Source organism: Netta rufina, assembly GCF_964035555.1.
Source record: "Netta rufina genome assembly, chromosome: 24".
In the NCBI taxonomy this organism is placed as follows: Eukaryota; Metazoa; Chordata; class Aves; order Anseriformes; family Anatidae; genus Netta; species Netta rufina.
This window is the reverse complement of record NC_140148.1, coordinates 2602209-2626100: the sequence shown is the minus strand read 5'-3', so window position 1 is coordinate 2626100 and position 23892 is coordinate 2602209. Positions and strand designations below refer to the sequence as shown.

Below are 23892 nucleotides of genomic sequence, written 5' to 3'. Positions count from 1 at the left end.
CTAGGATGGCTGTTGGATTGACTGTGCTCAGCTCTGAGCATCAGCACATGAGAACTGCACGGTGCATGCCCTACGAGCCTTGCACTGACCTCATCCTAGTGCCTCGGATGCAATTAGTGTTAGAGCAAGACTTCTGCCTAATTGGGCTGGCTGTTTGCACCTGCAATTAGGAAGACTTTCCTTGGAAGGAAACCTACAAAGAATAGTTCTGTTTCCTTCATTGCTGCCGTGTCACCAGGAGCAGCATCTTGAGGTCCTGGGATGTGGTTGAAGACCTGAAGAAGGGGTTTTAGGAAGGATGTGCTTGTTTAACACCACTCATGGCTGTGGAAAGTCTGAGGTTTTTCTCCTCTGTTCCCAACCCCGGGCTCTCTGCAGGAGCCGTCCCAGTGGTCATCCTGCAGTGGGGTTGAGGGCTCCCTCCCACCCTCCTAAATCGAAGGGAAAATATGACACAGTCTCTGAAATGCTCAAAAGGTGCAATTTCCATCTCTTCTCCTAGTAATTAAATGGCTTTAGGTGATCCGTTTCTCCACCTATTTGCAGCCCTGTTTTGGATGCCTTTGTCATCAGGCAGCTCCCTTTGAAAGGGGTGATTAATGGTGATGGGGACCAAATCCTGCAGCTCTGAGCAAGCCATCTCCTGTTTTCAAGTCATTGCTTGTCCCCTGGGGCTCTGTGCGGGCATCCAGCCCTGTCCCCTGTGAGGGTGACAATGGACTGAGCCCCTATTTAATGTCACCAGAACTGGGACGTGCTGCTTCTGCTTCCCGTGGTGACTGTTCCCCATGGTGACACCTGGGCAGCAGCTCTTGTGGCTCTTACAGGATGAGAATTTTGAGAATACTTAACTTCAAGCTTCTTTTTTTTTTTTTTTCTGGAGGTGGATCAGTGCTAAAACGAAGGGCAAACAATGCTTTAATGCCTTGCTCTGCTACAAAAAAAGGCCCTTAATTGAGTGTTTCCATCACTGAGATTTCTCCCAGGAGCTGGAATTAATGAAAGGGCAATATTGTTCTCCGCTCCCGAAACAGCGAGATTAAAGCAAGAGGAAAGAAAAGCCTAGGTGTTTGTTGGGAGCCCAGATAACATGATGAGACCAGACCTTGCCTCCACAAGGAAAATTGGGGTTAACCTTTGGCATTGTGGTAAAGCCTCCGGTGCCCTGCGCTGCCCCTCGCCTTCTCCTTGCACGTGAATGGCATCGCTTGGCTCCCTGCTCCGCCTTGCTCTTCTTACCCAAGTAAACACAGAAATCTCCAGGAAGAATTCATTAAAATGAAATGAGTTCATTAAAGGATCAAGGGAAGTGGTTTCAAAAATAAATAAATAAACCCATGCACCTTTGGCCAGCAGCAAACCCCATCCCCTTTGTGTGAGAACCCCCCCAGGGAGAAGGCAGCCCTTAAAATCTGTTATCTTAATCCCGAGCGGGGGGCCAGGAGCACGGAAGGTCAGCGCCTGCCTTCCTGCCCTTGCCAGCATCAACCTCAGGCGCTTGTTCCACGCCTGAGCCGTTCTGCTTATGGCGGGGCTCAAATTTCAGAGCAGGAAGAAAACCGATACACATCCTCCAGGTGTATCAGTCCTGATCCTATCTGGCGTCTTTCACCCCCAAATTATACCCTAAATCCTTGGAGAACAAAGCCAGCCAGAAAGGCTCAAGGAAGCCCCATCGGTCCCGGGGGGAAGCTTCCTGCTGGTTTTTATCCCTCTGTCTCCTTTCTCATTTATTTATGTGCTTTTTGCCAAATCTGGGTGCTATTTGCCAGGCTGCTTTTGGAGGCTAAAAATTGGTGAGAGGCCATCCTGGCTGTGTCTTGGCTGGGGAGGATTTTAACACTGGCCTCAGTAGGTTTCAGAGTGATCTCTCCCTTCTGGTTCTTGGTGCCCATCCTCGCAAGGAGCCCAGTGAAATCGGTGACATGGGGACACCTGTGCCCAAACTGGGCCAGACTGGTTAATGGGTGGGATGCATACTGGTGGTAGTGAGCAGCAGGAGTGCGGGTGTGTGCGTGGTGCTGGCTGTGGCTGCAGTGGAGGTGCTGGGAGGAGAGAAGTGGAAGAGCAGCTCTTTAATTTCACTTTTTTTTTATTTATTTTTTTCTGTTTCCTGAGCCCCCTCCTTCTCCCTCTGCGTCGCTGCTCGCCTGGGCTTCGGGCGCAGCTTGAGTAGACTTGCTGGAGCAAGCCAGGCACTGCAGAGCTGCTGGGGGTTGTTTGGGGATCCTCCTTTGGGATTCGCCTCCCCTGGGATGAGCCCTGCTGGGGAGGGAGTGGCGGCCGTGCCGGGGCAGGCTGCGACGTGCAGCCCCTCGCTTCCCCCCTTCTGCCCCCCAGCTCCTTGTCTCTCCCCGTTCCTGGAAGCTCTGCAGAGGGTTGCTGCAGCCCCCGTGGCTTTGCAAAGAAACATCTGCTTCTGTCGCCGCTTCCTTCTCCTAATGCTCTGCCATTAGGGCCCTGAATTTCGTTAACAACCCGTGTCAGAAAATGGTACCCGCGGGGGTGCGCGCAGCACCTGGCGCGTTGATGCCCAACGGCGTTGACTTTTTATTTAGCATCCTGCACTCATTGCGGAGCCTGTTGTTCCAGGCCCTCGGGCAGCCCCGTCCCAAAGAGGATGTTTTGGGTAGAAGCGGCCCCAGGCTTTGCTCCCTTGGGTGCTAGCACTGGGTGAAGCAGGTCCGGGACCTGGTGGGAGGACTCATGCAGCATCCACGAGCAAATATAGCAAGCTATGCTCCGGCCGGACCCGCGGCTGCGGTGCGGGGGAATTCCAGCCATCAGCTGCAGCTGGGCAGGGGAGGGCAGGAGGCGTTAATAGCGGTGGTCTGTAATCAGTACCTGCAATTAGCATCTTCTCCAGCTGGCCACAAAGGCCCGGCCAGAAAACGCCGCACCCGTCCCACGCTGCGCTCTCTCTCCCGCCCCTTCATTTCACGCCTGCTTGGCTGTGGCAATGTCAGCCTCGCTGGGATGGACTCGGCGCCAGCCAGGGCAGGAAAATCATTTATTGGTGAAACTGGGCAAAATGCCTGACGCTGGAGGAGCCGGGCCCTGCAGGAGCAGGGGGAGATGCCCCAAATTTGCCTGGGGTCGTTGAGTGTCAGCCCCGTCCTCGCGGTCTTTACACCTCCGCGTTCCCCTCTGCTTAATGCTCGCTCGCGGTAACGCCAAACTGCTGCTGACATTAAGCAAATTAATATCAGGTTTAAATAGCCTGCTGGGAGCTGGCAACAGGTGGGCCGGACCCAGCTGTCAATTCCAGATTAGCGAGTGCCCGGCTAAACTTACTGCTAACGACCCTGAAAGCAATACCCTGTGCCCAGCACGGCCGCACGCTGCCACGAGGCACCAAAATCTACCCCATCTGCGAATCTACCCCAAAAGTGCCCTGCCTGGCTGCAGCTCCTCCGGGTTTTGATGGTTTGCTGTTTGTCTTGGTTCCCTTTCTGCTTGTACCTGAAGGAGACAGTCTTCTGCCCTCTCCTTTGAATTGTCTGCTTGAGGAAAGTATTTAAATCCTCCCTGTTCTTCCCTTCCTTTCATCCCCAGCCTGCACGGGGGTTGACAAGATTGTTTTTTTTTTTTTCTTTTTTTTTTCACCTCATTTCACGAGCAGGTTCCTAATCAGTTCTCCCTTTAAAAGGCGCTGTGCAATCAGGTCGTGAAACTCTCCTACGGAGGCTGTGAGCTCAGCCTGAAAAGCAAAAAGCGTGGAGATGCCGGGGATGCTCGGTTCCCCCCCGGCTTTGCAATGCAAACGAGGGGGAGGATGGCAAATCTCGGGGGGTCGCGCAGAACCCCCCGGCACAGGAGGCTGGGGAAGCCCCTGCCCCTCTCCCAGCAGCCAGAGCCGGCGTCCCCCGGGTGCCTGTCCCTTCCCGTCATCCCTGATGCCTTGACACCCACGCGGAGTTGGTTTTAATTTCCCTTTTAAGGGGGAATTGTGTTTAATGAGGAGTTTGGCGGCCAGGGGCAGCTCCAAGCGCCGCGCCAGGGATGCTGTGCTGGGGAGGGGGGGATCCTGCGGAGCTGGGTGGGTGGACTGGGGGGGGGGAGTCTTGGTTTTAATAGAAAAAGGAACGAGCTGGGGGTGTGGGGTGAGCCCTTGCACCTCCTTCCCGAGTCCTGAACCCCCTTGGGGCTGCTTTGGGGCAAAACTGTGTGGAAATCAGCCAAGGACTTGCTGTGGGGGATGCGTGCAGGATGAGGTTGGCTTCCCAAGAGAATGAGATCCTGGGGTTTAGGGAGCTCTGCTCATCCCACCATCCACGCTTGCCCCTCGCGGGGGGGATTTTGGGGAGGTATCCCCTGGAGCTCCCTAACCAGGGGCTGCCGCAGCCATCAATCCCCTCCCCAGTCAACCCCAGCAGGTCCCAGCCCAGCGGCACAGATCTGGCACAGCCGCATCCCGACCCCTTCCCCAAATTACCCTCCCTAATTGGGGGGAAATCCTCAGCACTTGGAGGGGGCAGATTCTGGGGGCGTGCAGCTGAAGCCGGTTGCCGGCTCCTTCCTCTCTGCTCCAAGTTTCTTTGCTTTGGCAGCCCTGGAGTTTACTCTGCGCCAGCCTCGGAAAAGAAAAGAGCACTTGTGCTTTGCTCCAGGGAAGGGGAGGAGGAGGAGGAGCGGGGAGAGGGGCACCGCAGCGAGGTTCCTCCGACCTCCCTCCCACCCGATTTTCATGCTAATCCCCGTCCCTGGGCCGGGACCTCAGCTGGGAGAGGCTGAGGCTGGGCAGGACGCGTGGGAGAGCGGCTCGCACCTCTGCGGGGCGCGGAGCAGCGGAGCGCTGCGCTTCCATTTGGGGTCCCAGCGGCTCCATCCAGGCACGGCGGCGCTCGGCTGCGGGCGAGCCATGCAGCCCCGTTAAGTCAACGCCAAGGGAAGGGAGATACCAGCAGCGTGGAGGAGAAGCGGCCGGATCCAAAATGCTGCTAGGTGGGTGAAACGCCACTTTCCTTCCCTCGCGTGCGCCCGGCCGCTGGCATCCCGGTCGGTTCCCATCGCTTCGCGCTCCTCTTTACTGGGTAGATACTGGAGAGCCGGCTGCGGGGTCGCTGCTCGTTTCGGTACGGAGGGCAGGGTTTAGAGGGAAGCTTCTTTGCGTGTGTTTTGCGGAGCCCTCGGCACAGCAAGGTCTGGGTTTTAGCCGGGTTTGCGGTGGCACCGGGTGTCCATCCCGTGGATACAGGGCAAGGTCCGGGGGGGTTCGTCCTGGGCACGTCCCCGGCTGCACGGATGGGATTCAAGTGTTCGTGCCAGCAGCCAGCTTTTGCTGAGTTACTTGAGCAAATTGAGATCAATCAATGCATGAATTGTTCCTTTGTTGTTATTATTTTTTATTTAAATCTTCCTGATTTCTGGGTAGCTCTGCTAAGGTTATGGAGAGAGAGGGGGGCGTCTCTTTTTCCCTTTTGCAGTTTTGGCTGTAGGCTTAACTCTCAGTAGTGAAAAATTGACGTGGATTATTTGCTGCTGGGAAAGAGCTACAGAAATATGTGGAATTTAAGGAGCCTGGGCTCAGGAATGGGTGGCTGGTAAGAGGCTCAGCATCAAGCACAAATATTGGTTCACCTGTAGGGGCTTTTCCATGCCCTGTCCTGCACCCTTTGGGGTTTTGCAGTACTCAATTGCCTTCATTAGATTTTCCTTTTTTTGAAGCAAATCAGATCCCTATTGTTCCCGATTTCCATCCTGCCTGAAAAGCCATTTAAAAGCTGTTCTTTTTCTTTGAATCGACTCAGCCCTGTATCGTACACCCACAAGCCAGTCCCTCCCCTGCCCAAGCACACATGCAGCCTTGTTTCTTCAGCTCCCAGCCTGCTAATCCTAATTACTTATGGGATTCAAGCAGAGTTTGATTCACTGCATCTTATTGATTTTTCCCAGGGCTGCAAAAACAAAAAAAAAAAAAAAAAAAAAGAGGAAGAAACGGGTTGTGGGCTGACACGGCTTTATTTTGTCCTTGCTCTGCGTCTGGGGGTCAGCTCTGACTCCTGGGCATCCTCTGGCTCCGTTCTGCCTGCTGCACCCGCACCGTGAGCGTTTGATGCTTTTCATGTGAAACGAGGCTGGGTGGGGAGAAGGCGGCAGGCAGCGCCTTTGAAGGAGAAGCAGTTAAAAAAGCTCGCAAGGCTCTGTGGTGTTTGTGGCTTTCGTTTTTTTCTTTTTTTTTTTTTTTTTCTTTTTTTTTGGCAGGCTCAGGCTCATTGAGTTGAGCTGCGGCAGCGAGCGAAGTGTAACGCTTGCTCTCGCACCCATTTCACGCACAGCTTCACGGCTGGGAATTTGGGGGCTTTTATTGTCATCAGCCTGAACTTTCTGCGCCGCTGCTGGAGCAAGGATGGGGCTTTGCAGGAGCCTCCAGCAGAGCCGTGCGTCTCCCTGCTGCCCGTGCCAACAGGCTTTGTGCCATGCAGGGTGGCTGCTGCTGTTCCCGTGTGCATGCGTGTGCACATACGTGTGCGTGTGCACGCATCCATGCACACACATGCCTGCAATACTTTATCCCAGCACCGTGCTTGGTGCTGGCTGGGGTTTTCTGAGAGCAGCAAGTCCGGGGCAATCATGGATGTTATTGAACTGGCACATCTGACAGGGCTTGACTGAGGTGCTGTCATTTTTTTAACTACGGCCTTGCTCATCAGCTGTCTTGTGTGGATCACTTTAATTTTTCTAATGGCTTGAAGCATGGTCCTTCCTCCGTGAACTGTCTTTCCCTGTGTTCCTGGAACACGTAACAACAGTTCGTGGGATATCTATCTAGAACGCTGCTCAGGCAAAGCAGGTTTAACAACAACAAAAAGTGAAGCTTGCTGTCTCAAATATGTAGGAAATGTTGTAAAGCCCCTAAAGCTTTAATTTTAATCTTTGAAATGCAGCAGACACACAGACGTGTTTGTGTCTGCATGCACCAATATATGCGCAGACTGTGCCCACTGCTGTAGCAGAATACTTTATTTAACATTATTTTTCCTCGGAATGCTTTCGTCCTCCTTAGCCCCTGAATAAGTTTCCAGGTCCCCTCAAATGGCAGAGCAAGGAGAAGGGATCAGCCCAGCCTCACTGCCCTGTGCTGAGTTGGGATTTTGCTGCTCGGGTTAGGACTGTGCCTTGTGAAGTGCGTGCGTGGCAAGGGTGAGGGCTTCTCACCCCCTCGTGTTTCAAACACCTCTTCAAGGAAAAGGTGAAGGCCTCGCAATGCCCTGAATTTCAATGTTTTGACTGAAGAAAAGTTATTTTCTTAAGATGTTGCAGCTCCGCAGTATGTTTGTAAAGCTGTAACCAGTCGGGCTGTAAGCGCCCTCTCTGCCTAAGGTGACTGCTAACATTTGAAATTATAAATGCCACGTTATTTTTTTATGCTCTGTTATAGTGCACAAACAGAGTTTTAAATCAGGATTTTGCGCTCCTGCTTTTTCCACTCCCTGTTTTTGTTTGCACTTGTCAAATTCCCGTGGTTCTCCCAGCTCTGGGAGCTGCTGCCCAGCCTTGGTGAGCTCAGGACCACTGCAGGGACAAAGCCCCCTTACGATAAGGAGCAGCGTGGTCCAAAGGAGTTGGGGGGCTCTTGGCTCTCTAGGAGGTTTTGTCTTGCCTTGAAAATTAGGCACTGTGAGCAGCTTGCTGGGAATTTGCCCAGGTTGGAGGTAGAGGGGAAGCACTGGGAAGGGCTCGGGTGAGGTGCTGGGAAATGCTGGGACCCTGCGGAGTGGGGGTGCCCGTGGAGGAATGCTGCTGGGGTGGATGATAAAACCCTGGCAAGGGGGTGTCCCTGCTCTGTACCCCCAGGTTTCAGGACTCACTCCTGTGCTGCAAGGTAAAACTGGGGCTGTGGTGTTGCTTTGAGTCGCAGTGGGTGAATGGTGACTTCTTTGCTTCCTGCTCCCTCTGGAAATCATCTTCCTACCTGTGTGCGCGTGGGCACGGTGCTGACAGGCATCAGGGGACAGCAACAGCAGCTGCTCCCTTGCCTTGCACCCCGAACGGCTCCGGTTCAGTGCCCGGGTTATTGGAGCTGGGGTGCGTTGGGGTCTCCATCACCGCCAGGCTCAGGAAGGGATCGGGGTGCGCTTCTGGCACAACAAGGAGCGCATTGTGCTCTGTCCTGCCCTGCTGCTCCAGGGCTTCTCCGGCAGACGGTGGAACTTTGCTTTTCCGAAGGTTGTTTTGGGTGAATTTTCCTGTAAATGCAGCAGTTGCTCTTGTTCCCAGGGGCTTGCTCTCAGAAACGTCTCGGGGAAAACATCTGTTCCCTGCTCCCAGCCGTTACCGACATCCCGGGGAGGCACCGGGGAGCCTGAGCTGGAATTCCTCCGGCAGCCTCCCCTCCACAATATTTTTAGACCGAGCAGTCATCTCATCCCGACCTCCAGTCTGATACGGGCCAGAAATATCACCAAGCTGAGGGCAGAAATCACTTTTGATTTAAAACCATTCTTAATTATACTTCACCTTGCTTGAGCAATGGATCGCTGACAAGTATTGTGAGCAGATGCCAACATTTTTTTTTGAAGTTTCTGTGCAAATGATGCTCCCAGCAGCCTGCTGACAAGCCCTTTGCCAGCACCGGCACTTTGATGGCCCATTCCAGCACCCGCTGATGTCCTTAAGCTTGTAATTACTGCAGGGGCTGGGTATTTAACAGATTTTTTTTTTTCCTTCTGCGGAGCGGGATGTTCGAACAAGTAGGCTGGCTGTTCCCACTCTTCTCCGAAGTGATTATATTAGCACGGTCCGGGTAGGAGTGGCGGAAATTACAATGAAATACTAGCGGTAGGAAATAAAAATCTAATTAAAAAATAATGACAGATGTGCGTCTGCTTCCAAACATTGAATATGACCAGGCTCGCCCCAGGGCAGACTGAGTGGAGAGTTATGTACTTCTGCAGCTGTCAGCGCAAACGTGACAGGCTCTGTTCTCGGGGCTGCTCTAAAACCCCGAAATAAGCAGAAAGCAGCAGGGGGGAGGCAGAGGGCTCTGACCTTTATAAAATTGAGGGGGGAGAGGGTATAAATGGGCTATTTTTCTGTCCTGGCTCCGGGCTGTGCCACCTGCTTGCAGGTGACCCTGGGCACGTCCCTTGTCCCCCGCGAGCCCTTGTTCCTTCCCCTTCCTTCCTGCTGCTATCCCTCTCCTTTAGTGCCAAGGGAAGGGCTGGTCCCGCTCGCAGAGTGCCAGGGATGAAGCGTGGCCGGGTTCACCTGCCCCCAGGTGCTTCGTTCAAAGGAATCATTAACGATCCCTGCCATGGAGGAAATGCCACATGATGAAAAATGTGCCTTCGCTCTGAGGCAATTCAAAAGGCCGGTAGAGAAGGGAGCCCCGTAATTTGTTCCAAATTGGTTATTTTGCTGAAACGGTGAGAAAGCATCAATTTTGAGTCTTTTCTCCCTTTTCATTTCTGTCAGTTGCTCCCCGGCTGTAATGAATCGGGCTCGGCTGTAATTTTTATGATTTAAATGATGCTCAGGATAAAGGCTGAGCTAAGCTGGGGCTCCAGGTTTCCACTCGAGCTCCCTTTTGGAAATACCCAGAGCCCCTGATACCATCCCCAGAAGAGGAAGGCGATGATGAAGAGGGGAGTACTTCAGGGAGCCAGGCTCAGATGAGAGGGCTTTTGTTTTTTTTTTTGCTCATTTATAGCTATTTTATCACGTCATTGTGCAGTGTTCCTGCTGTGGATCCTGTGGCTGAGGTACCCTTGAGGACCCGGTGCGTTGACTGGGAGGCAGCTGGGTGTGGGACATCACGTTGTCCCTGCTCTTTTTCCTCACAAACAGGGACATTTTCCTTCTCTGCAGCCACACCGTGGTGAGCAAAACCCCTGCCTGCCTCTGATGGGGGCAGTGGGATCGCTGAAGCCCCAGGCTGGGGTCACCAGCAGGGGACAGATAAATACTGTCGTCCCCCCCGACAGCCCAGACAAACCGCCCTGTCTGTGCCGGGGCATTCACAGGGATGTCATCAGAGTTTATCTCGAGGCTGATTCCCTGCCAGATCGCGTCACGCAGGCAAAAGGATGTGACAAGGGGACGGAGGCGAGAGGCGGCGTGTCCCGCGTGGTGGCTGCGAGGGCTGGGGACCTGGGTCCCTGTGGTGGCAGCTCTGGGGGCTTCTTGCTCCTTCCCGGCACCCTGTGCTCTCTGTGGCCCCGCAGCCCACCCGGACCCCTCTGCAAGGACCTGAATGAGTCCAGGCCAGAGCTTGGGTGCCCAAAGAGGTGCTGGAAGGGCCCCAGCAGAGGACGAGCAAAGCCCAGGGTGTCTGAGTGACACAGGGAGCTGGGACACAGTAGGGAGGAATATTGGGGTGCCCTAAGCTGGGGTGCTTGCTCCTCCTGTGACCCTCCAGCCTCATTGCAGCGGTGCTGCAAGAGCGTGGACCCTACAGAAGGAGGCAGCCCTGCCTGGCCAGGCAGCAAACCCGGGGCTTGCAGGCGTATTCCCCATCTGTCTGAGCTGACACGGCGTTGAGTGCAGTCTCCCTTGCAGAGGGATGGCTCTCTCCTACACGAGACCGAGGCTTCTCAGCAGCTTTCCTTCCTCCTCCGTGCACAGCAGAGATTAAATTGAACTGTCACCACCTTCGGGTGCCGAGGGATGCTGCTGCGGTGCCCGGCGGTGCTGCGCTCGTCGCGTCCTCTGCGTGCTCACACTGCTCCCAGCCTCCAGCTTCATCCCGGTGCCATCCCGCTGGGGATGGGGATCTGGGATCAGGGACCTGTGGGGCAGCGTGCTGCTTCCCTCCCTGAAGCCCCTCGGGTCTGGGAGTGCAGGATTTGGGAGTGGAGATGTGGGGCTGGGCACCGGAGGGCTGGATGGGCTTGGGAACCCCAAGGGGATGGAGCTCGCCTTTGTTAGAGGCTTTGGGAGCACGAGCAGCTCCTTCCCTGCTCCAAAAGCATGAGTCATTGCCGGGAGATGAGGTTAAAAATCTTAATGCAGAGAAGAAAAACAAAATCTCACAAATAGGTTTGGACTCGGGGGTTTTATATCTTTTGGGGGTAATATGGTTGGCTTTCCCGTCTCTTCTGCTCAGCTCCTTATAGATGGAAAAGTGATAATGGGAAAAGCAATCTATGGGGAAAAAGCAGCCCCAGGATGTGGGGATTGGGGCTGGCCCCAGCCTGCCCCCCCCCCCCACTCCCTGGGCAGCAGCTCGGTTTTGGTTTCGCCTTTGAAGGCGCAGGGCACGAGTGGAAACTGGCTCACGAGGCAGCGGCCGCCCGTCGTGCCATGCTGATGATAAATGCGCTCGTGCACACAGGTCACCTGCCCGCCGAGCTCTCCAGGCATGTCACGGCGGAGAAAAATAGCGATGATTAAATCAAATCAAGGCTTCTGCTGCTGCGCGGGGGTAAATGGAGATGTTGTGATTGACTCCTGACCCCCCCCAATACCCCTTCGCAAAGCTAAAGGGCAAAGTAATTACTGTCCTCTGTGGGTGGTACGTGCCCTGGGAAGGCAGCTCTGGTCCTTTCCATCGTCCCAACTGATGGTTATCACGTAGGTTGTGGGGTCCCCAAGACCTGGGGGGGGACAGGAGCTGCTCAGCCCCCTCCATACAGATGCTGCTGCGTACCAGATGCTTGTACCATCAGCTTGGGGGGGCCAAAATCCAGCAAAAACATCGCGGGTGTCTGGAGAAAAGCATCCCAGGCACGGATGAATCCCGGGGGATGTTCTGTGGGGCTGTTTGCCCCCCCCCCAGACCTGCCAGTTTTCCTGGCTGTGCTGAGAATTGGGCTGGGGGCCCCCGCTGCGAGGAGGCCGAGCGCTGCCGTGTGGTTGTCTGCCCCGCGGCGTTTCGCTGCCCTGCCTGTTCCACCTTGCCTCTCGTCTCGAGCCGGTTTTGTTTCCCTGCTGCCAATTTATTTATTTATTTTCCCGTGGCTGCCTTGAGCTCGCCACAGTCGGAAGCAGCCGGGGTTGGTTTTGGTGCTGATCGGGCATCAGGCTTGGTGCTGGTCTTCCTCCTCCTCATCCTCATCTTCATTCTTTTGGTCCAGGTTCTGGTGGCTCCCCCGTGGATGCGAAGGGCAGGAGCAGCCTGCGGGGTCAGACCCAGTTGCTCCCTCTGGAAATAGGGTGGAAAATCAGCCTGCTGCTGGCCGGGACAGCCCAGCTGACTTCGGCACTTTTGTCCCCAGAAGCTGCAAAGGAGAGGACGCAGCAGCCTGAAAATTGATTAAAAACCTTAAGTCCTCTTTTCTCAGTTGCATTAGCACAAGGATAAATAGTGCATATTTTCAGCCCCGGAAACCCGGTCTCTGGTTTCACCCAGCTCCTGTAAGCATTAACCCTGAGCCAAGGTGGCTGGGCAGGAATGTCCTGAGAGCAGAAAGGAGCCTCTTGCCCCAGGACATGTCGAAAAGCCTGAAGAGAGAGGAATTTACTCCGGGGCTGCCCGCCATCCCCTCCCCGGTGTGTGGAGCCAGGTACAAAGCAGGTCCTAATCCAGGCACATACCGTGGGGCCGCGGTGCTTATCGGGGCCTGGCTGCACCAGCAGCAGGTAGTCAGGGCTGAGAGCATCCTCTGCAGGCACCGAGCACCGTGGACCAGGGGCAGGGGGGTTCCCTTGGTGCCTCCTGCAGGACGTGGGTGTTCTTTGGGGTTTTAATGGCCTCGGGAGTCTTGTTTGGAGGACAGCAAGGGTGGCAGAAAATCCTATTTGTTTTGGAAGTTGAGAGGCTCTAAATTGCACCCGCGTTTAATGCTGAAAGATTTTTGGTGCAAACGGAGCCCCGTGCTTCTTGGGTGTCACTGGGGTGGAGGTGCCAACCCGAATCCCACAGCTCCAGGCCACCAGCAGGTAACGGGGTCTCGGCAGCAGCTCGGGGTGACCCCAGTGTGACGGTAGTAAATGGACTCATCCCAAAATTTTGCTCAATGCTTGTGGCAGGGCTGGAGGGCTGCTTTGCCAGCAGCTGCCCGCTGAAGCAGCGCTCATATCCTGGAGGTGCCCAGACCCGGGTCGGCATCCAGCTGCGTGCGCCCAGCCTGGGGGCATCCCAGGGGGTGCCACAAACCTGATACCCCTATACCCACCACCATCCCCCCCATCCACCCTGCAGGAAAGCACCCCCTTGGGGATCACCACCAGCGCGTCCCCAGTCCTCCCCCACCACCTCAGGGACCCCAGCCCATCGGTCGGCCACCGTGGCCACCGTCCCCGTGGCCGAAGCGCTGCCACCGCCACGCGGCCTTCCCCGTTGCCGGCTGCCGCTAGTGGCCACTGCCGCCGTTGGCTGCCGGGAGCATCGGTGGAGCCAGACAGTCCTCGCAGCAAGATGGCTGCTCCCATGCTGCCGTGAGCGCGGGCGGCAGCCGCAGGGCTTTGTTCCCGGGGCCGCTGCAGCGCCCGCGGGGCGCCCGCCCCATGCGTTGAGCGGGGAGCCCCGCCGGGGCAAGGGGAGGGGGGCGGCGTATGTGTGTGTGTGTGGTGCTTCGCCCTGCATCCGGGGGATTGTTTTATTTTAATTTTTTTTTTGTCTTTGCATTGTTTTTCTTTCTTTTTTTTTTTTTTTTAAATTAGTATTTTTTTTTTCCTATATAAAAACCAAAATCTCGGGAAGTTTGCGAGCCCCCTGGCCCCAAAGCTCATGGCAGCGGTTCCATGGTACGTATGTGTAGAGGGAGGGTGGGCGTGCGGGGCCGGGGAGCTGGGGGAGTTGCATGCGGCTCTGCTCGCACTTGGCAAAGCTCTGCCTGGAGCCGGGCGGGCGGTTTCAGTGACACGGCCAGGGCTGAGGGACCTGGGGCGTGCGTGTCCCAGCAGGGGCTCCTTGTCTTGCAAATAAATCCTGCCCAAACTTCCTTACAGACAGTGCTCCTGTCCAGAACCGTGTGCTCCTGGCGGGAGCAGCACATGCAGGATCTGGGGTGCAATCTTAACACCCCTGCTTCCCAGCTGAATTCAGCCCCCTCCAGCACGCTACCTGCTCCTGAGGACACACTGTGCTAAAATCTCCCCGCAGGCAGCAGCAGGGCAGCAGAACCAGCCCAGGTGCACGGTGGCTGCCCCGGGATGCACAGGACACGGCTGCATCACCAGCAGCCCCTGCACTGTCCCCTGCTCTGCCCAAGCAAGGCTGCACGGGCCCTGTGCACCCTCAGAGCCATCACTGATGTGCGTGTATATATATATATTTTTTTTTTTTTTCTGTCCAAGGGATGAGTTTTTTGCTGGGTTGAGTGTCTGGGTGCAGTGTGTAGACGTGGTTGGTCACGGCAAGGGGACAGTCTGGGGACCGTGAGCTGTCCCTGCTGCAGCCAAGGCACCCAGCTCGGTGCCCACCCAGCCCAGGGGCTCGGGGCAGGTGGGCACCGAGCCCACGAGCCAAGTTTTGGAGCCTGCACAAGGCACGGGGAGGGGAGGGGGGAGGCACCAGGGCACTCCCCACCCAGACAGAGCCTGCGTTCCCCGGGGAGCGTCCGACAGGCGCTGGCAACCGCAGAGGAAACATTTAGCAAGACGGGTCTTGGCTCCGGCTCTCACAAAAGCCCTTGCAGTTTCCTAATTAACGGACTGCAGAGCAGATGCACTTAGTGGCTGCGGGTGAGGCTTTTCCACCGGCCTGAGGAGGACGAGGCTGCAACTTCGCACGCGATCGCCCGGTGCTGGGGATTGCCCCCTGAGCGCTCCCGGCTGCACCGCGCCGCAGAGGCGTGCGGTGAGGAGGGAGGCTTGGGTCTGGGGAGCAAAACAAGCAGTTATATTCAATAGGCTTAACGAGGAAAGGGAACCTGCATGCCTGTTGCAAGCCCAGACAGCTTTGCATTCCCTATGTCGGGAGGAAGCTCGCCCCTTCCTCACCCTCTCCATGAAGGGCGTTTTGCAGCCTCCGGGGGGTGGCAGGGTGCAGGGGGCAAGGGTATGAGGGCAGCGGTGCGGTGCCAGAGATGCTGTGGGGTGGCTGTGAGCCCTGCATACCCTGGGGGGGTAAGAGCTGGGTGGGTGGGAGGGGGTTTGGGGGGTGCTGGGGGTCGAAGCATTGCTCCAGCAGCAAATCCTGAGGCTTTCCATGATGGCTGTGGGAATGGCTCCAGTCCTTGGGGGTTTTGTTCTTTAGAAAAACCCCAAATCCCTCTTGGCTTTCTCAGTGAGTTACACTGAGTATTTCCTGGCTTGCACTGGCGACCTGCTGCTGAAGGTGCATTTTCTTTCCTTTTCCCCCTGTGCTTCGTTTTTTTCCCCTTCCCTGCTCTGCACTGTGTTCCTCCTCCTCCCTTTATCGAGGCTCAGTTTGATTTTTCAGTCCTATTCCTGGAGGAATACAAGGATTGGACTGAGTGGGGCTTAAGTACAGGCAGGGAGTTAAGTGGCTGCTTAAACACTTGAGCTAACCGGTTTAAAGACGTGCTTAGGTCCTTGGTAGCCTCCTGTAGGTGCTGGGGAGTCCTGGCTCTTCCTCCACTGTTGGGGACAATCCAAGAGCTGCTCACTGGCTGTCCCCAGCTCCAGGCGGCCACAGGTCCTGGCTGCCAGCCCCCCCCACCCTTGGGGACAAGCCAGGCTGGTGGCACTGGCTGTGCAAGGAGCACTGTTTGTACCTGACCCCAAAGCCTGTGCAGGTTTGGTGGCTTCCTGAAATAAAGGCAAGCAAGGAAAGGCTGAAAATGTGCACACGCAGGCCCTGGGCAAGTGTTTGAGTTGCTCCTTGGCCTCGAAGGCAACTGGGTTCAGCTCAAAATCCACCCAGGACAAGGCTCCCTGCAAGCCTGGGTGATGCTGCCTGCCTGAGGAGGTGAACAAGGTACTTTGGTCCTTCCTGGTGCTTTGGGGAATGGAGTGTTTTCTCCTCTGGGGGGGCAAACGCTCTGATTTGTGATGTTTTGTTGAAAGCCAGCGTTGAAGTTTCCATATCCTCCGAACGTTGGCTGCAGCATGAAGGTCTGCTCTGGTTGGGAGTGCATTCAGACGGCCCCGTGGTCAGGTGAAGGACCACACCGTGCATGCCGGTCCCACCACGGGCACCCAGAGCTGCTGGGAACACCAAAAGAGGCGCTCAGGGTCCTGCCCTCTGAGCACCCCCACCACTGCCGTGTCACCGCAGCTCCTCGATAGCAGGCAAGAAAAAAAAAAATAGCAAAGACCGAGGATTGCAAGGGCCCTAATCCCTTTCCCCTTGTGTCTCTTTCATCTCCAGTCGAACCAGGAAAGTGGTAATAGACCTTCCTTACTAAATTAAATGTAGAGGCTGCTCCTCCAAGGCACGTTTCAGTTCAACCGTAGTGTTTGATTTCCCAGCCACAGCAATATGGTGCCTCCAGGGAAAAAGCCAGCTGGGGAAACTTCCAATTCCAATAAAAAGTGTAAGCGCTATTTCAATGAGCACTGGAAGGAAGAATTTACCTGGCTGGAGTTTGACTATGAGCGGAAACTCATGTTTTGCATAGAGTGTCGGCAGGCGCTGGTGAAGAACAAGCACGGTAAAGCGGAGAACGCCTTTACCGTGGGCACGGACAACTTCCAGCGCCATGCCCTGCTGCGGCACGTCACCTCTGGCGCCCACCGCCAGGCGCTGGCGGTGAACCGGGAGCAGCTGGCTTTCGAGGCCCGCGTCCACGGCCACCCGGAGCTGCGCTCGGTCCTCAAGGTGGAGGTGAACCCGGCGAAGGTGGCCATCCTCACCACCGTCTACTGGATGGCCAAGGAGGAGATCCCGGAGGAGAAGTGCTCCTCTCTGCTGGACTTGCAGAAGTTCAACCTGTGCCAGGCGCTGCTCGCCTCCGAGCACAGCGAGTACTACCACCCCAGCAGCATCAGGGAGATGCAGGTGTGTACGGTGTGGGCTGGGGGTCTCTCTGCCCGTGGTGTTTGGTGGCTGTTTTGGGGCTGGACCGTGCTGTGAAGCTCCCGTGGCATGCAGCAAAGAGGTTTTGGTGCTCGTGCCGGGAGCTTCGCGCTTTGCAGCACCCCTGAGCTTGCGTTGCGTCGAGCATCGCTGGCATTTCTTCAGCTGCTGCATGTGTGAACAGGAGCCTTGGGCACATGCTCCCATCCCATGGGCTAGGGCTGGAGGCGAGTGTGTGCTCTGCCTCGCCAGGGCTAAAAAAAAAAAAAATGCATTTTTGCAGCAGGGACTGCGGGAAGCAAGGAAAGGCAAGATCAGAGCCACCTCCTTGGCTGCTCTGATCCCACCTGGATGGATGCTGGAGCCAGGTGATTATCCAGCTTTCCCATATTTTCAGTAGAGACTGATGGCAAGTGCTTCCACGTTAAAAAATAATAAACACGGCACCTTGTTGGTGTCATTCCCTGATGTGCCAACTCAGGAGGACGGAGGGGCTAGAGAAAGCAATGGGCTCCATCGAGGGAGCAGGGGGCTCTGAGCCATGTGTGTGCCTCCAGAGCACACAGGGACCGGGAGCAGCCGCTCCTGCTGCCAGAGCGCGATGCCCATCGCTGCAGGTCGATGCTGCAGGCTCGAAGGATGAAAGCTCGGGACTTCAATTAGCGCGCCAGCACAGTGGGCTTTTCCTCTTTTGCCCTAAACTGAGTGATCAGAAAAATCGAGTAGCCATAGAGTTTAGAGAGGATACATGTATTTTTTGAATTTTACAAACGCTTCATGCCTGTTAAAATCAAATTAATTTTTTAGTGACGCTTGGCGGTTTGCCAGGCATTTTAGATACATAAAGAACCCTATTTCACTGCGGATAGGCTAAATCCACTAATTAGATTTCTCAGCCTGGAGTGATACTTACAGTGTTTGCACTTGCAGAGAAAGTTTTCCCTTCGAACCAGCGGCATTTCCGTGAAATGGATAAAATGGAGCGAAGAAGGGAGAGATGCCCCAAAGTTTTATTGCTGCTTTGCTTGAAAAGCACTGAAATGATGGAGTCACAGCTGAAGAAGCAGAGGTTAGGTGTCTTAATGAGCTCCTGGCACCATCAGGGTCCCGGGAGCCCTGAGGAAGTGGGGAGGGAGGAGGATGCAGGGAGCTGGCTGCCTTCAGCCCACAGGGCTGCCGACCTTAACTCGCTGCTTGGGATGCGGCCAGAGGAAGCAGGAGGCAGCATATTAGAAAAGAGAAAGCAATTTCCAGCAGGGAGTTGACTTGTATATACAACTCACACAGCATTATAAGGCCAAAATTGCTTTTGAGGTCTGCGGACAAGACCATAACATAACCTGCTCTTGCAGCGTGATTCAGCGCTCGTGGCTACTTTAAGTGCTATTGCTGCGCACTTGGATGGAACAGAGCGAAAAGCGAGCGCCAGCAAGTTGTGAGCTGAGTGGTGGGACAAGGCAGCATTGCATGGCTTTAAATAAGGTTTGCAGAAATGCTTTCCATGGCTCTTCCCATGAGAAAGCTGGATTTGGTACTCCCATGCCAAATAGCTGTGACTGATGGACTTGCTCCATGTTTTAAGCTAAAATTTAGGAAAATATTTTTACCCAGGAATGGGTGCTAAAACATTCCAATTTCAAGCGTGTGTCTGAAGTTGTAGTTCAGATGTGCCAATATCTCATTGACTTTCTCTAGCTCCTAAAAACCTGAGGGACCAAAAGCAGGGTTTGCCAACATCTGAACTCCAGGTTTGAGAGCAATTTGTAGGCACTTGCATTTAAGAGCCCCAGCTGTTACACCTAAATCAGCGAGCAGCTTAAAACATGAGCAAAAGTGGCTTTGAATCCTCTGGGCAATGCTCTGCTTTGAAGGCAGGTGGCCAGTGGGAGCCAAGCATGTGCTTAAGGGCTTCTCAGATTCGGGACCTCGCGCTGCTTTTGGGGAGATCTGAGCGTGGGTGCCTTGCAGCTTGTCTTGCTAGGGGTGCTGCACATCTCCCGCGTGCTTTTAAAGTTCATTTGTATTTCTCTTTCCCTCCCTGCCTGCCCTGCGCGTCCTTAACTGGCTCAGGCAGCGATCGCCAAGGTCCTGCACAACGAGGACAGGCACAGGATAAAAGCCTCGCCATTTGTCGGGCTGGTGGTGGACGAGACGGTGGACGTCCTGGAGCACCGCAACCTCGCCATGTTCACCACCACCGTCTCCCCCTGCAACGGGCAGACCTCCACCACCTTCCTGGGGAGCTTCGAGCTGCCCGCCGGGGAGGCCTCCACGGTGGCGGGCAAGGTGGGCGAGGTGATGCGCTCCTTCGGCATCCCCACCATGAAGATCACCTGGCTCAGCGCCGACAGCGCCTCGCTGGTGGCCGAGCGGCTGAGCGGGGTGGGGACGGCGCTGAGCTCCCTCTGCCCGCTGCTCACCGAGATGCACTGCCTGTCCCACGGGAGCTCCCTGCTGCCCACCCAGAGCATCGTCAGCATTGAATACCTCCAGAAGTACGAGACCACCGTGGACGCCGTCTACAGGCTCTACTCCAGCTTCAGGGGAGAAAGCAACAGTCTGCAGGAGCTGCGGAGCGTCCTGGACCTCTGCGAGATAGACCTTGGGAGCCCCAAGGCCATCCACTGGACTTCTATTTTCCCGGCTGTGGAAGCCATCGATTCCTCGTGGCCCACGCTGGTGCTGCTGCTGGAGAGTGAGGCAGAGCGGTCACCGGTGGCCCTTGGCCTCTGCGAAGAGCTCAAGAAGTTCCAGTTCGTGGCCTTCACCAAGATCCTCCTGGACGTCCTCCCCATCTTCCAGAAACTCAGCCGCTTTTTCCAGATCGAGGACTTTGACCTCTCCATCCTGAAGCCCATCGTCTCCGCCACGGCCACCACCCTGCAGGCCCAGAAGAGCGCCAGCGGCCAGAACCTCCAGGAGTTCCTCAACGAGATGAACGAGCACCCGCGGGACGACCGGGAGGGCGAGAGACGTCTCTACTACAAGGGCGTGGAGCTGGCCAACTGCTCCAAGGTGCACCTGAAGCACTTTGAGCACCTGAAGGAGACCTACCTGGAGAGCGTGCGGGGCAATCTGCTGGACAGGTTCCCCAGCAGCGTCCTGGAGGCCGTCAGCTCCTTCTCGGCCATCTTCAACCCCAAGTGCTACCCCCAGTCTTTGGAGGACATCGGCAGCTACGGGGTCAGCGAGCTGAATTTCCTCCTGCAGGCCTACTCCCGGGTGGTGGTGAGCGAGAGGGCCCTGAGCGATTTCCCCCTCTTCAAGCGGATCGTTTTCAGCCTCAGCCAACTGTCCTTCAAGGACCTCTGCGTCAAACTGGTTTACAGCAACTCTGAGATGCACGAGCTCTTCCCGGACTTCGCCGTCCTCGCGGCCATCGCCTTGGCCTTGCCGTTGGGCTCGGTCCTGGCTGAGAAGATCAGCCGGGGCCGGGAGCTGCTGAAGCGCGGCCGGTCGCGCTGCGTGAAGGACGAGGGGCTGTCCGACCTCATGAAGATCGCCATCGACGGGCCGGCTGTCAACGAGTTTGACTTTGCGTTGGCCATCGAGTACTACGAAAGCATGCGGGAGTCCGGCTTCATCGTGGCGCAGGTGAAGTGAGGGGTGGCTGGTGAAGGCAGAGCCCTGCGGGCAGGAGCCAGGTCCTACGGCAGCCCCGAGCATCTCCTCCATGCTGCCTTCCCTATCATCGGTCACCGTGATGATGATGGTTGGCTCCACGCTGGGAAGAAGGGAATGGGATGCTCCACAAAGCCACGCCAGCCCCACTGCTGCCCTTCATCCCCCAAAGCAGACGTCAGAATTGGCCAGAATTTCAACTCCTGGGGGAGTTCCCCTTGGGTGTCACCACAGATGAAATTCCACCTTGCGATGAGGTCTTTCCAGGGTGTTGTTTTTAATTTTTTTTTAGGGGAGATGAAAGCAAATCTTCTCCTGAGCTCAAATGTAACATTGCCTTTGCACAATACCCGGCAGCTTTTACTTAATACTCTGCAAAAATATCTGGTTTTTGTTATTTTGGAGCCTCGAGAATGAATGCAGCGAGGGCAGCGTATCTCTCTAGCTCTGTGGCAAACCCAGAAATGCCTGGTGGTGTCTTGTTGGTATTCCTTGCACATGGCACAAGGTATTTTTAACAGTGGCATCGAGTCATGATCATTTCAGAAGCAAGTGATTTAAAGAACGGTATTGTAATCACTGGGGAAATAGTAACTTTTAAATGCATCATTGTGTATATATGTGTATGTATATATATATAAATATATATATAAATATATATATATGAAAAAGATCTACCTTAACTTTCCTAGTGTTTAAAGTACAAAGATATCTAAAAGGACTTTTTTTTTTTTTTTTTTTTTTTTTTGCAATGACAGAATAAATTATAAACAAGGGTCCAAGAAATAATAGTGAATTCCTTGTTTTTTCAAAATGGCATCACGTCCCGAAGCTCCCTTTGCAGTCTGAGCACTCTGCAACCTTGCAACCAAAGAAAGAGTCTTTTAACATCTATTTCAGGACAGACTTGAGTCCGTTTAGCCTGGTTTCTTTCTTTTAACCCTTCCCTCACCTTGAAGTGAGCAAAGTCTTGGCAAGCCCCACGGGTGGGATGGGCGCCTCTGTCACCCGGTTCAGTGCCCGTGCATGAGCCTTGCACCTGAGTCTGAATGGAGAGCGTGCTGCATGGCGTGCCCTTGGGTGTTAGGTGGGATAATGTTTGTTATTTTTTAACTTGGAGGGATGGCTTCTTTAGTTCTGCAGGGGTGGGATGAAAAGATCCTTCTTACTGATATTAATTTGCAATAAAATCAAAGCAGCAGCCCAAAGCACCACGTCAGCTTAACACTCCAGCATGTGGGGGGCATTGCGTCTTTCTGCTGGATTCAGCTCAGCTCCGCTCCCAGGTAAGTTCACTCCATCCCCTGGATGTGCAGTCCGGCAGGATTTGACCCAAATGCCCATGATGCTGGTGGTCCAAGTTCAGCCCATGCCTTTGCCTGGGGCTGGCATCTGGTATCAGTGCCAGAGCACGCTACACCCAGGAGAAAGGGGGACACTTCTGGGGGGCTCTGTGGGTGCTGAGCAGGGCAGGGAGGTTGCTGCACTCTGCCAAAATTGGTCCTGTGGCCGTGGTGCAGAGATACGACCCCGGTCTTACTCCTTCTCCCGTCTCTGCAGCCCTTGGCACCACGGAGCGCGCACACGTGCGTTTCCCAGCCAGCCTCCTGGAAATAGCCGGAGCGAATTCAGTCCACGCTTGGCCAGAGACAAAAGCTTTAAAGCCCTGGGTGAGGAATTTGAGACACCACCAAAATTTGCTGAGAACACCTACCGAACGAGAAGGGAGCCAGGCTTTCCGTGTGAATAAACAGCTCCTGTCTCCATCTGTCTTGTGCAGACTCTGCGCCAGCTGCTCTCTCAAGGCAGCCCCGCGTTTGTTTGCGAGACGGGTCCTTGGCAGCTCCTCGTGATGGTAGGAAAAAACCCGCAGCGGTGTCGCTGCCGCTTGCAAAGGCAGAGCTCGGAGGTTCGGGCAGACGTAGCGTTGGAGCGCTGCAGTTGCTCTCAGCAGCCCGGCGGGGGGTCAGGAGGGAATCAACTGCAGAATTGCGCCCGCGCGGTGAACAGGGGCTGAGTGAGGTCACAGGGGGAGGCTGCGGGGAGCAGTGGGCCCCGTTCCTGCAGGGGCTTGGTTAAAGAAAGGTCTGAAAGGTGTCTTTAAATCCAGGGGGATGCTCTGAGACCTGGCTGACTTGTGGGGTAGGGGATGCGCTGAGCTTCGGAGCAGCCGGGAAGGTGCCTCGCAGAGCATCTATGGGGTTTTGGGGTGGCTTCGGTTGCTGCTGGCTGAGCCCTGGAGAGGGAAAGCGTGTGCTGAAGCTGTGGCTCCATGTGGTGTGTGGTCAGACCTGGGATGCTCTTTTAGGAAGGGCAGCGTGTCCTTGCTGCAGAGCCAGGGGTGGCAATGGGGTGCCCAGCGCTGCAGTGGGTTGGCTGGAGGGGTGCCTCCGTGGGCATCCAGCATCCACCAGAACAGCTTCAGCACAGCAGCACACAGGGTTGGAGATCAGCTCGTGTGTCCTCGGCATCACTAACCCCAAAATCTAACTGGGGAGTGGGGCAAAGCCATTTTGTGGTGTCTGTGCTGGAAAAGCAGGGCTCCCTCACTGCCTTCCTTCTATCAGCGCTTTGACAGCGCTCCCTGGAGCCCTCGAGCTCGTTCCTTTTTGGCATCATCAGGAAGGAGCCAGCACAGCAGGGCTTGCTGCGGAGGTGGGGGCTCCTCCACCAAACCTGGGGGGAGAGGAAAAACCACGACCACCCCATGCCCTGGCAGCAGTCCCCGCAGCGAGGGGACTGATCCTGCTCCCGAGCTGCCAGTTGGGCATCCAGGGGTGCTGCTCCCTGCCTGTGGCCATGCCCGTCCCCTCGGGTAAGGTCGTGTCACCCTAGACAGACCCAGGGGCCCTGCCACTCTCACCAAAGCTAATCCCTATAATTGAGTGTCTAATTAATACCTAAAAATACAGCCCGCAGCTGCTGCCGGAATCTGCCCTGCAGCAAAGGTAAGGTGAGAACTGCTGCGGCCCCGCGACCTTGGGGAAGTGCCCCCAGCACCCCGGCTGGGCACCACGCCGTCACCCCCCGGCCAGGCACTCCAATGACAGCTCGGGATGGGACTGGGAGCTCAGGACAGGACTGGGAGCTCAGGATGTGACCGGGAGCCCCGCTTACACCGGTGCTGCGGCTGCGCTGCTTGCTGCCGGCTCCCTGCATCCAGTGCTCATGCTTTTGTGATCATCTGAGGTTTAGGCAAACTGAAGCTGACGGTGACTTTGTCCCCATGCCTCGTGATTATTTTCCTCTTTATTTTTTATATTTTTTTTCCCTTTAGCCACGGGAGCACGAGCAGTGCCAGCCGCAGCGCGTTCCCTTTCAGCTGAGTGCTGTTTTTCCTCCCGGTGCCTGCTACGGGCTCGTGGCCTCTCCTTGCACGGCCCCTGCACCTCGCTGGGGCTCTGCAGAAAGATGTGCCATGCTGATTAAGGCCTTTTCCTGTTCACTGGGGTCTTGTGAAGTCT

The 23892-nt window shown here is 55.5% G+C and overlaps 2 protein-coding genes across 2 annotated transcripts in view; both read left to right on the top strand.

Annotated features, from left to right (window-relative positions):
- Nucleotides 1-23892, top strand: part of ZNF385C (zinc finger protein 385C) — a gene marked incomplete at its 3' end in the record, with an annotated part of 71830 nt that overhangs the window by 33445 nt on the left and 14493 nt on the right. The window lies entirely within an intron of this gene.
- LOC311218594 (uncharacterized protein C17orf113) lies at nt 16271-20410 on the top strand (the record flags this gene model as incomplete). Its single annotated transcript, XM_084301327.1, has 2 exons — nt 16271-16789; nt 18878-20410. The coding sequence occupies 2 exons, from the start codon at nt 16271-16273 to the stop codon at nt 20408-20410; spliced, it is 2052 nt and encodes a 683-aa protein (XP_084157453.1).